Raw genomic sequence first — 13,126 nt, forward strand, 5'->3', positions numbered from 1 at the left:
AGCGATTGAGCAAAGTCTAAATGCAGAGGGAGAATTGGCACAGAAAATCGAGTGGGTTCAAAACGCTATTAAGTCTTTGAAACCTGAATCGCAGAAAAATAAACCCGACGATGCGCTAAGCGAATTAAAGAAACAAATTGATGAGCTAAAACAAAAACAACAAGCGGAAATGGACAACATGTTGTCTAAACTAGAGACAAAATCGAAAGATAACGCAGATAAACCAGAAAGCCCTAGAGAAACAAAACTTTCTGCCAGCGAGTCAATTTTGCGTCGCGAATTTAAGATTTCAGGACAAATTGGCGAGCCAGGTCAAACGGACAAATTAACATTTGTGTCACTCACTCATCAAATCGATTCCGGATTAAAGCGCAAGTATAAGGAATGCGAAATTGTCGACGCTGTAATTCGCGCTATTTCCTTGCACAGCAGCCTACGTAGTTACGTAGAAACATTGAATGATTTGTCCCTCCCCAAGCTAAGAAAGATCCTTCGCGTGCATTATCGAGAGAAATCTGCATCGGAACTGTACCAACAGCTGGCTACGATCTTTCAACACCCGAAAGAGACAGCACAGCAATTTCTCCTTCGCGCGCTCGACTTGCGTAACAAAGTAGGTTTCGCAAGCAAAGAATCAGACTGCGAAGTCCACTACGATGAACCTCTAATCGAAAAGACGTTCATGAAATCGTTTGAGACCGGTCTTCGAGACGATATTCTCGCGGCGAATTTGCGGCCCATTCTTCGATCAACGCCATTGACAGACGAAGATTTAATGAGACACGTCAACGAGTTGGCGTCCCATCAAGCGGAAAGACAAAACAAGCTCGCATCTGAAAGAAGGCTTGCCAACATTAACTCGTGCGAAATTGACGAGTCGAAGAAATCTGTTGACAGCAACCAACAAATCCTGGCAGAAATTCGCGAAATGAGGACGGAAGTTGAAAACCTGAAACGACAACAAGCCACTCGAGGTGATTATGTGTCGAATGACGATCGGAACGAGTCGTATCACGATCGGGGACCACCAAAGATCACGCGGTTCCGTGGACGAGGGTGTCAAGCCTGCAAAAAACGTAAAATTGGCGCCACCTGCAGACACTGTTTTGCATGCGGAGAGTTGGGACACATCGCGTCTGAGTGTGAAAAGAATATGCCTCGACAGAATCAGGGAAACGGAAGACGGCTACCCCGAACGTGGGACAGGGATTAGCCGAAGAAAAGAAAGGGTCCCATCAGTGCAACGGCTGCAATCAAGTGTTGGAAAAGACTTTTTGGCGTTGTGAATGTTGTAAACTTGTAAACTACTGTGGTACGAAATGCCAGCGGAAACATTGGTCACAGCATAGAATATTATGTAATGCCATCAAGCAGCACATCCAAAACAGGAAACAGACGACGGAAGACGGGTATTTTCGTCAGCCATCTAACACCAGAACAACACCGAAAGGTAGTTAGCCTGGTAGGTAGGAGATGTTCAATCAAAGCGAAGCTTAACGGGAAAAAAGCAGAAATTCTGTGGGACACCGGGGCCCAAGTCTCTATCGTTTCGGCCAGCTTCATAAAAAGGAACTTTCCTACCATGTTGGTTAGAGATGTTAGTGAGTTACTGGATGGTGATCTTACCTTGACTGCAGCCAATGGTAGTAATATACCGTACAAAGGATGGGTTGAACTGGATCTCCAAATCGGAGATTCTGAGTATGTACTTTCTGTTCCATTTTTAGTAGCAAGCGAGGAAATGGAACTTCCATTGATCGGTTTCAATGCAATAGAACATTTGATCAAAGTCAATAAGCTACAAGGTAGCGATATGGCAAATGCTTTAGTTGGCGTGAATGTTTGTAATGCGACGGCTCTTGTTGATTTCGTAAACAGAGTAAATCACGATGAACTATGCTTCGTAAAGACCTGCAAAAAAGATGAGGTCATACCACAGGGAAAATGTTTGAAAGTGAGCTGCAGAGTGAACACTGGTCCGCTAGATAAACCCACACCAGTTTTGTTCGAAGCCGATGAGAGCGGTCAGTGGCCATCTGGTCTCCAAGTTTCCGACACATTATTGACAGCAAAGGCTGGGAAATCTAGCCGTGTGGAAGTAGAAGTGAAGAATACCACCAAACATGATATAGTATTACGGAACAGGACGGTTCTAGGACGCCTACAACTTATTCAATCAGTTACCCCAGTCGAGGTGAAATTAAAGACAGACACAGTTGAAAAGTCATCTCCAAAATTAAAGGAAGAAACCAAAATCCCTAACGACAAGGGTGAGCAAACAACGAACTTGCCAAAACACTTGGGCGATGTGGATTTGCGAGATTTAAACGGTGAACAAAAGAAAGCTGCGACACAGCTGCTTATGGAAGAGGCTGGTGCGTTTGCTGTAGATGATGATGACGTTGGGTGCATCACAGAGCTTCAAATGGAAATCAAACTAACCGATACCACACCTGTTCAGAAGAATTATGTCGCCGTGCCACGACCACTATATCCGGAGGTGAAAGCATATATCGAAGACTTGTTGAATAAACACTTTATTCGCAGATCGACTTCATCTTATAGCTCGCCTGTGGTTTGTGTCAGAAAGAAGGATCAGAGCCTACGCCTGTGTGTCGACTACCGTGAGTTGAACAAGAAAAGCCAAGTAGACCGTCATCCAATACCGAGGATCCAGGAAACCCTTGACAATCTCGGCGGAAGCTCGTGGTTTTCAGTACTTGATCAGGGTAAAGCCTACCATCAAGGGTTCCTTAAAGTCGAAAGTCAACCTCTTACTGCCTTTATAACGCCATGGGGGCTGTACGAATGGGTTCGGATCCCATTCGGACTATGCAATGCACCAGCATCCTTCCAACGTTTCATGGAAACATGTTTGGGAGATCTACGAGATGACATATGCGTGCCATACCTGGATGATATCATCGTGTTCAGCAAATCCTTTGACGAACACATTGAACATCTCCGGAAAGTGCTCCAACGCTCAAAACACACGGTGTCAAGCTAAAACCCAGAAAATGTACCATGTTTAAACGTGAGGTCTTGTTCCTTGGAAGAGTCGTGTCTGAAGAAGGATATAAGTTGGATCCATTGCTCCAATCCTTCGCATGAAAGAAACTCCACCAAAGACTGTAAACGAAGTCCGCAAACTAATGGGATTCCTAAACTATTATCGTCGGTACATTGAGAACTTTTCAAGAATCGCCAAACCGATATACGACCTCGTCAAGCTGGTTGACCATGATGAAACTGACGTTAATCTCAAGCGGAAATATCGCAATCAGCCACCCCCAAACCAACAAATCACTTGGACGGTATCCCATCAATCGGCCTTGGAGAGACTCATTCAATGTCTTGTGAGCGTTCCAGTAATGGCTTATCCAGAACCTAATAGTCCATTCGTGTTGCACACTGACGCATCCGAAAGCGGTCTAGGCGCTGTTCTATACCAACAACAGAATGATATTCTACGTGTCATCGCTTACGGTTCGCGCACGTTAACGACAGCTGAGAAAAACTACCATCTTCATTCCGGCAAACTGGAGTTCCTCGCACTAAAATGGGCAATTTGTGAACAATTCAAAGATTACCTCTATTACGCACCAAGTTTTGTTGTATTCACCGATAACAACCCATTGACGTATGTATTGTCGAGCGCGAAATTGAACGCAACAGGTCTTCGGTGGGTCGGAGAGCTAGCAGACTTCAACTTTACAATTCGCTATCGACCTGGGAAAGCAAACGCTGACGCCGACACATTATCTCGAGCGCCAAAAGACATGGAGAACTACATGAAAGTATGTACTAAGGAGACAACACAAGACGAGTTACGGACAATAGTCCAAACAGTAAAACTCCAAGAGCAGGGAAAGATAAATTGGGTATCTTCATTGATCGACGACCCAAGCATCCTAGAAGTCGACGCATCAAAAACCCGAAAGAGCAACGAATCAACATTGGGGGCGGACGACATAAGACAAGCCCAAATCGAAGATAGTGTTATTGGTAAAGTGTACTCCTTTATTAAAGCAGGTAAGCGTCCAACGACAAATGAGCGAGCCCGTGAATCAACAGAGACACAATCGCTTCTACATGAATGGCAGAGACTGTCAATTGGTTCTGACGGAGTGTTACGGCGGAAGAGAGGAACACACGATCAAATAGTTCTACCCAGAAAGTACCACGCAATGGTACTAAGAGAACTCCACAACAACATGGGTCATCTTGGTTCTGATCGTGTTCTACATCTAGCCAGAGATCGATTCTACTGGCCTCGCATGCAACGAGACATTGAACATTACGTGAAGAAAGTGTGTCGCTGCGTGAAACAAAAACCTCCACGGCTGAAAATACGAGCTCCACTACAACCGATTATAACTTCGTCGCCATTCGAGCTGGTGTCAATCGATTTTGTTCATCTGGAGAAGTCGAGTGGTGGGTTTGAGTACATCTTAGGTGATCGTTGATCACTTTACGCGATACGCTCAAGCTTACGCTACTCGAAACAAAGCTGGAAAAACCGTTGCAGAGAAGCTTTACAACGATTTCGTGTTACGCTTTGGGTTTCCCGCCAAATTCCATCACGACCAGGGCGGGGAATTCGAGAACCAACTTCTCGGAAGGCTGGAACAACTTTGTGGTGTGAAGCATTCCCGAACCACCCCTTACCCCGCAGGGCAACGGCCAAGTGGAAAGATTCAATAGGACGTTGTTGGATATGCTCAGAACACTTCCTGAAAATCAAAAGTCACGCTGGAAAGATCATGTCAACAAAGTTGTACATGCATACAATTGTACACGGAACGACACAACCGGTATTCACCATTCTTTCTCCTCTTTGGACGTCATCCCCGACTACCAATTGACCTTCTACTAGATCCCGACCTAGTAACCACCAGTAAGACTTATCCCCAGTACGTGTCAGAGTGGAGAACGCTATGCATGAGGCATATCGGCTGGCTGGACGAAAGGCGAAAGAAAAAGGTGAGAAAGCGAAGAAACACTACGATCGTTGGGTACGGAGTTCAGTGCTACAGCCTGGCGATAGAGTATTGGTACGGAACTTGAGTGAACGGGGCGGTCCTGGGAAGCTGAGATCATACTGGGAAAAGGACGTTCACGTTGTTGTGCGAAGGAAGAGTACAGAAAGCCCAGTTTACGAGGTTAAACCTGAAGGTACTGGAACGAAGAGAAGAACATTGCATAGAAATCTTCTCCTTCCGTGTGATTTCTTGCCAATGGACAACCAAACGACCGGTGAAGCTCCATTACCACGCCCAAGTAAAAGACGGCGACCGGAACTCGTTAATACGAGAGCAAACAGTAGAAACAGTAGCGAGTTCTCGAGTGATGACGAAGTCGAAGTCGTAGTAAATGTCAATCCAGAGATACAGGCCCTAACCCTCCAGTCGAGAACGAGAACGCAGTCGAGACGAGAACGCAGTCGAGAACGAGAACGCAGTCGAGAACGAGAACGCAGTCGAGAACGAGAACGCAGTCGAGAACGAGAACGCTGTTGAGAACGAGAACGCAGTCGAGAACGAAGACGAAAACGCAGTCGAGATTGAGAATAGGAACGCATTCGAGGACGAGAACGCAGTCGCGACGGAGGTTGTACCAGACGTACCAGAACAGAATGAACAACTAAGAGCAAGAAGATCAAGACCCACCTGACCGCTTGACATATTACGGCCCTGGCCAGGTCGAACCAGCAAATGTATTCTACATGACAGCAACAACCCACCACCACCTCCAGTTATGTGGCCACCTCCCATAACGTTTCCAGTGAATAGACCCTTTCCCTTGTACACCCACCACCTGTGTATTGGCCACCCTTCGTGGACAACCCACCTTATCCATTTCCCCATTCAAACATACCCTTTCCACCAGCCAACCACCAGCAACCAGTGTATGGACAGCCAGCGATGCCGTATCAAGCAAACTGGAATTTCAATTATTAGATAACCTTTACTATTTTTTATATAGAAAAAACGCTCCAAACTTTACAAAATTATTTAGGATGTACAACATCCAGAAGCTATCGAGCAAGATAAGTAGACGTTTACACCACGGTGATACGAGCTGCAGCGTATTATTTTGGTTACGAAGTTAGCAAAGTAGATATTTGATAAGTAGGATCCTGGAAAATACTTAGTAGGGCTGTGATAGATTCATGAGAAACACACGTTTCTGGACTAACAAAGTAACACATAGTACTGTAATTAGAGTAGGAGCATGTTGAAAAATCCCAAGTGTCACGGGACGACACTTATTTCAAGAGGGGGAATATGTTAGGCTCATCCGTAATGTACAATTAGTTAATTAATCTATGACGTAGTTTTGAACTGACAACTGACAGGTTGAAGTACTGTTGAGATATCATATATCATGGGAGTCTGTAGTATTATTGTTGTAGTTTTGAAGTCAGATATATACAGGGGAAAAGGGTGTATAATCACCAGTATTAATAAAGAGTTTCGGAGTACAACGTGTAGTTTTGGAGTATATACATATATCAGGACCTGTACCAACGAGGCTAACATTGACAATAGTGTCAATCCTTTCGTTTTCGGTCTGCAGCGTAAGAGTAGCGTAGTCTAGAGTGTTTTTCTTGTTTCGCTTTTGAGGAGAAAGCTTATGTACATATCCAATGATTGAATCATCCTCACTCTTTGACGCCCAACTCTTCAGCGAAGTGCCTGGCGATTCATGCTCAACACCGCTTCGATCAGTTTCTGTGCCAATTGGAGCGCTTTGTTTTACGCCTTTCGTTACTTTTGAGAATTTTTCGTGACATTTCGTTAGTTTCTTCCTTGAAGACATTCTTCTCTCTCACTCTAGTCGCTATTAAATTTAGTAAATGTACATGTGACTATCGTACCGTATCGAAAAACATGTGATTCAAATGTAATATTTATTGGCTATTTTGTAAATGTACATGTGACTATCACGCATGTCAAAGTAACAAAATCCTGACCAGCGCGCGTGAGCAACACGCTGCTCATAAAAAATTTGATTCCCTTGCGTATAAATTTATTAAACATTTATTATGCGACGGCAGCATCCACCGCCGCTCATACATCGAAAATAGCAGAGTCTGTAAAAGTGTAAACAAGGTTGTGTAGAATGGAATTTACAAGGAAGAATTGTTTACAAGGCAAAACTCATATTAGGAAACTCTTGACTCGTCAGAGCTTTTTATTAAAACGAGGAAGACGAGAAGATAGCCAACGTGTTATCGCCAATCGCTTGACTTGCCAGCGAGCCTCATGTAATCGAGGAAAAAGGCAAGCAGATAGCCAACGTGTTATCGTCAATCGCTTGACTTGCCAGCGAGCTTTAAGCAATGGAAGAAGAAGGCAAGGAGGTAGCCAATGTGTTACCGTCACAAACCCTGTTCACGGGTCTAGCACAACGGTGCAAAATAGTGTTCATTGCAAAGAGGAATCTATGACTATGGGATCTTATGAGAAACTATGTCAATCAAAGCTTATTAAACCTGCTATAAACACTGCTATACAATTTGTAATACAATTGAAACCTAAAATGACATTGAATGACAATATGAAAATGGTTAATGTAACACAACATGATCTTGCGAATTTAAAGTCAAAGGTCAATGAGACTTGTTCTAAAACATGTCAATATCTTAGTACAGAAACAAAGAACGGTAACTATACTGCATTACCAAAATGTGACAATTTAAATGGAAATATAGTACAAGAAGCATTATGCATGCCAGATACTCGTCGTCCATGGAATAAATTTGATCGAAGCAGATCGCGAAATAAACAATTAAAACATGTTAAAAGGCGAGATAGAGAGCCGTCTAGAATTAATGTTGGAAAGTTGGTCCATTTAATGTACAAAAATAGAAAATGTAGGCGTATAATAAAACGGTTTATTAAGCAGTCTATTCCTGAATCATCCGGCTTTCACAAATTGCTTTTAACTAGGTACCGGGAAAATGTTATTCAGCAGCAAACAAATGCGTATATGTGGAAATATAGAAACTATAGAAGGCGGTTTCTTGCAAAGTTTATTAAGAAAGTACAGAGAATTGCACATAAACATATCTTAACGGACAACATGCCAAGTCGGATACATATAAATACTAGAAACCAGACGAGAACGAAGAAACACAAATCGTTTAGTACGCCCAACAGCGCTAGACATATCAAATTTATACACACTACTAAATAGAATATGCAAAGAGTAAAAACATCTGCCAGAAATATCTTATTTTTGTCTGGTGATGTAGAGTTAAACCCAGGTCCTGAAAATATATCAAATATATCAGTATTGACCACAAGACTAGCTCGAATAGGACGAAAACCAGTGAACATTGTCGGCGATGGTAACTGTTTTTTTCGTAGTATAAGTCATCAGCTTTATGGAACAGAGACTCGTCATGCCCAAATAAGAGCTAATGCAATCCAACATTTAATTCTTTGCCCAGAATATTTCATAGAGTCTAATACTGAACAATCATGGTCCCAATATTTACAAAACATGTCAAAGCTAGGGTCATGGGCCGACCATATTATCATACAAGCCGTTGCAAATATAAATAATTTAAGAATTCACATCACAGAAAGTTCCCAAAATTTCAATGAAACTACAATTGTGACTTCTATTTATGCTCAGTCTGTAGCAAATGTAAAAGAAATTTACATTGGACATCTTGAGGAACTACATTATGTTTCTACCACGCTAATTAATCAATTTCGTGGACAAATAGAAAATCAGATAGGAGCTAGTAAAACAAAATTACAAAATTCTGTATCAGATAGTAATAAGATTATCTCAGAAAATCTCGTTTATGCGAAAACTATTCAAAAAAGGAGAAAATACATGAAAGAATATATGAAAAATAGAAGGATGAATAATGAATTCAAAAAGAAAGAAAGTGAGAGAAAAAAATCGTATAATAACAAGTACAAAAATTCCAATGATGATAAAGTTAGGGACTCCTGGCAAAAAGCCACCGCAACTTATAGACAAACAAATCCTGAGAAAGTAAAAGAAAGTTTTAAGATTGCCACTGCAACATACAGACAATCAAATCCTGAGAAAGTGAAACAGAGTTCTAAGAGAGCCACTGCAGCATATAGAGAAACGAATCCGGAGAAAGTAAAGCAGACTTTTAAAGCAGCCAAAACAGCATACAGACAATTAAATCCCAAAAAAGTCAAAGAAAAAAATAAAACAGCTACTGGAAAATACAGAAAATTAAATCATACAAAATTTGCAGAATCATCCAAATTGTCAAATGTTTTGTATAAGCACAACCATTCTCAAAAAGTAAAGGATACTCAGAAAAGGCAATACATGAAAAGAAAGTTAGACTATATTGAAAATGGCTGTAAGATGAGAAAATACAATAAAATAAAAGATTTGAATGACAATTTACATGAAGCTTATCAGATAACTGGTAAGACCAATGACTATAGACAACAAATTAACATAACAAAGGCACTTGAGTTATTTCATAAAAAAATTGGTAAAATTCCAGGTTGTGCAAAAGCAAAAAAATGACTTTCCCAGAAAAGCCTGAGGTCTTAAAAAACTTAACAAATCTTGAAGAAAGATTAATTTCTCCAAGAATACCTTTTATGCAGGTGCGGGAATTGCCTAGTGGAGGTCAATTAAGTATTCATGGTAATGTAGTTAATGTTCCTGCCGATGTTAACACAACCGTTAGTGTTTTACCAAGACCATTGAACGAGTCACAAACTATTCCAATTAAATTAAAACGTCGTCTCGGTTATAAACACCATTATCAATTTCCATCTTTAAAGCGAGAGCACATGCATTATGTTGCACTTAGCAGACTTAGAAACATTTCGGGATTACATATTCTTAATTTGAACGAAAAGAAAATAGCAGTGAGCAAGAAAGTACAAGAAGAAATGACAAGACTAAGACAAAATTGTGTACTTAAAAGTCATCTTCAATTTCTCTATAAAGATAGAACTGAGACATTTAAAGTATTATTCCAAAATATAAGATCATTACATCTTCACGTTGCTGACGTTGCTCGTGATTATAATGTACAAGCAGCAGATATAAATATGTTTGTGGAAACTGCTCTATGTAATAATGACGACAGTGAATTATATCAGATCCAAGGCTTTCAACTATTCAGAAATGACTTCATCCCTGATGGTGCTAGAACACCTTATGGAACTGCTGTAATCATGTAGAAATGACATTACTTAAAGTAAACCAACCAGTAAATAATTTACATATTGTTGGAATTTATCGCTCTAAATCAAAAGTAAAAATTTCAAGGTTCATTGATGCTTTAAAACATTTACACTCTACGTATATAAATGATCCAAATACTCCTGCTATCATTCTTGGTAATTTTAATGTCAATCTTCTTGAAAATGCATCCGACAAAAATACACTTACTAAGTATTTAATCGAAGAAAAGCAATATGTGCAACTTATTAACCAAGTAACAACAGACTATAAAACACAAATTGATCACATATACACTAATATTCCTGAAAGAGTAAACAATAGTGGAGTTTTAGAATCGTACTTTAGCGACCATAAGCCTATTTTCCTCTCACTAATTGGATATTTAAGTTACTACAATAAATATCAATCGTTAATATATAAAAAACTATACAAAATTTCAGTTCACAATAGTAATATAGTCAAAATCTATAAAAAAGTTATTCTTCACAGCAAACGTAGAATGTCCAGAATGCATGACTCAAAAACCAAAAAAGTTATTCTTCAAAGCAAAGTAAAAAGGTCCAGAACACTCGATACACTGACTAAAAGATCCTGGCCCTTCTCTCTAATTAGAAGGTCTATGTCCCTACGTACTCGGGACAGAAAAAGACTTCCCCATGGTGACCTCAAGCCTTTGACTACGTAAGTTTTTTTAAATGTCATTTTGTGATTGTCATTATGTGTATTCTTATATTCTCTTTTCATTATTTCAGTAACATGATCATCAATCGTACTCAGTAAAGATATTTGCCTAAGATAATGAAAGCAATAACTAAGGTATTGGGACGTATTATTACGTAAAGTTTGTGATCAAATCTAATTATTTAAAAAAATATTCTTTTAGCTGTTCAAACTCATGTATTGCGTTGAAGTAACTCCTTATTTTCTATTGCAGACAAAATCACACAAATCCAAGAACAAAACTACAATATTGTAAACGGTCAGGTATTCTCATACATGAAAACTACCGAACTGCAATCAAGTTCAATCATAAAGAGCGAATTCCAGACAGAGTGAAAGATAACAAGAACACACAGGTTCAACATAAAAGCTACGAGGAATTAATGCAGACACAAGAAGAATCTTATTCAAAAGTGGACTGTCAATTTCTAGAAACGGATTTTTCAGTTGAAAGCTGACGTCAGTGTTCTATCTCAAACGAAGAAAAATGTGGTGAAAGTAAATAACTACGATTTATCTACCAATCAATCTAAAAACGCATGCATGTCGAATACTAATGGAAACAAAATATCACCGAACGTATACAACAGTCAATGTGCTGCAAAACTTATATCATTTCCATGCAATGATACATTATGCAATGATATACATGATCGTTCATTTCTGAATATACTGAAATATGGTGTATAACACGTCCATTAATGACCATGCAGTGCAAGAAACAACTGATGGTAAATCGATTAATAGTACCACATTGTAACAAGGTGTGGAACTCGACGAATGGTTAGTTTCACAAACAGTTATAATTTTAAAGCTTCCAACATAATTATATCAAATACGCATCATTATACCGTTAGAGGAGACACCACCAAATCTCGTACTTCAAACGAATAGTCTCTCACTATATGTAATTCCATGTGTACCTTGATTTCTTTATAGCAAAAAGTGTGAAATAAAATAGATAAATATTATACCACAGATGAACTCTTATCACAAAGACTAAATGGGGAAATAAACAATTCAAAAAGCCTTATCGTACTTCTCTGATCGTAATTTGTGAGACTGATTCCAAACCAAGTCATAGTATCGTCATATTTCCGTTCAATCTTTTCTTTCAAAGCAACTAATTAGGGAACCATAACGGATGCTTTTTAATAAAATACGGCGTTCTTCTCAGCATATTCAGATGCAAAACGGTTTGCAACAAGAATAATTTTTACGTGAGAGCACCTAGCGTTTGGAACATTCTCCCAAGCGATATTCGTGACACTTCAAGATCATTAGCATACTTCAAAAACTCTTTAATGAAGTATTATTTGAACCTTCTCGAATATGTTTACGATTCGGACAATCCAAAAACATTCAAATCAGTGTGCGTTAAGTGCCACACAACTCGGCCTCTTCTAAGTCTATCAGAGAGGTCATGCTGTTGATAATCAATGCAAGAATTTCGTTTTAAGCTCGTTCGTAATGTTAAATATTTCAGTTATTCTTGTTTTACAATTGTGACTTTGTGTATGGGACCCCGTTATTGGAGATTACCTCTGTGGTCAGTCTTTGCTAGTGTTGTATGTAAATGTGTCTGTACTAAATTTGTCTGTCATGTTTGGCGAATCTTGTAAAAATAAAAAAAATTAAAAAAAATAAAAAAATAAAAATAAAATAAAAATAAAAAAACTTTGCACTATCCTTGGATCCCTAGTTGGATGTAGGTTTTCACCTGTGTTCTGGGGCATATTCACATTTATTAACACAGTCAGGTTTGGGGTTGTCCTCTATCAGTTTTTAAACCACTGAAGAAATTCCTTTATAATGCCATTTATTTCAATATTTCATATTACTTTGTTATGAAACTATTAACATTATTCCCACAAATATTAGCAACTACTATTATTTGATCATTACAGGGCTACATATGCTGGTAAATTACAGCAGTTGGTGCATGACTGCTTGTTGGACAAACTGTTCATATCATATCCAAATTAATAAAAACTAACATGTAGGCTACCTATACACTAATATGCATATAAACTATGTTTGAAATAATTCAGTGCATTTACAACATTTTAATTTCAATTTTTTTGAAAACCTAATTAATATAAAACAAAGTATATCCTATATAAACATAATAGGGGAAATATTCCTCATGACCCGTGATTTGAAATGAATTGATTTGATATGAGTTTATTCAAATTAT

At 39.2% G+C, this 13,126-nt stretch overlaps 1 protein-coding gene across 1 annotated transcript; it reads left to right on the forward strand.

Moving 5' to 3' along the window:
• Positions 1 to 8,205: 8,205 nt before the first annotated feature.
• LOC114518597 (OTU domain-containing protein 5-like) lies at positions 8,206 to 9,537 on the forward strand. Its single transcript, XM_028538614.1, has one exon. It carries the CDS (start codon positions 8,206 to 8,208, stop codon positions 9,535 to 9,537), a length of 1,332 nt encoding a protein of 443 aa, XP_028394415.1.
• The last annotated feature ends 3,589 nt before the right edge of the window (positions 9,538 to 13,126 follow it).

This window comes from Dendronephthya gigantea, unplaced genomic scaffold (assembly GCF_004324835.1).
Source record: "Dendronephthya gigantea isolate DGI-Jeju-01 unplaced genomic scaffold, DenGig_1.0 000011F, whole genome shotgun sequence".
In the NCBI taxonomy this organism is placed as follows: Eukaryota; Metazoa; Cnidaria; class Anthozoa; order Malacalcyonacea; family Nephtheidae; genus Dendronephthya; species Dendronephthya gigantea.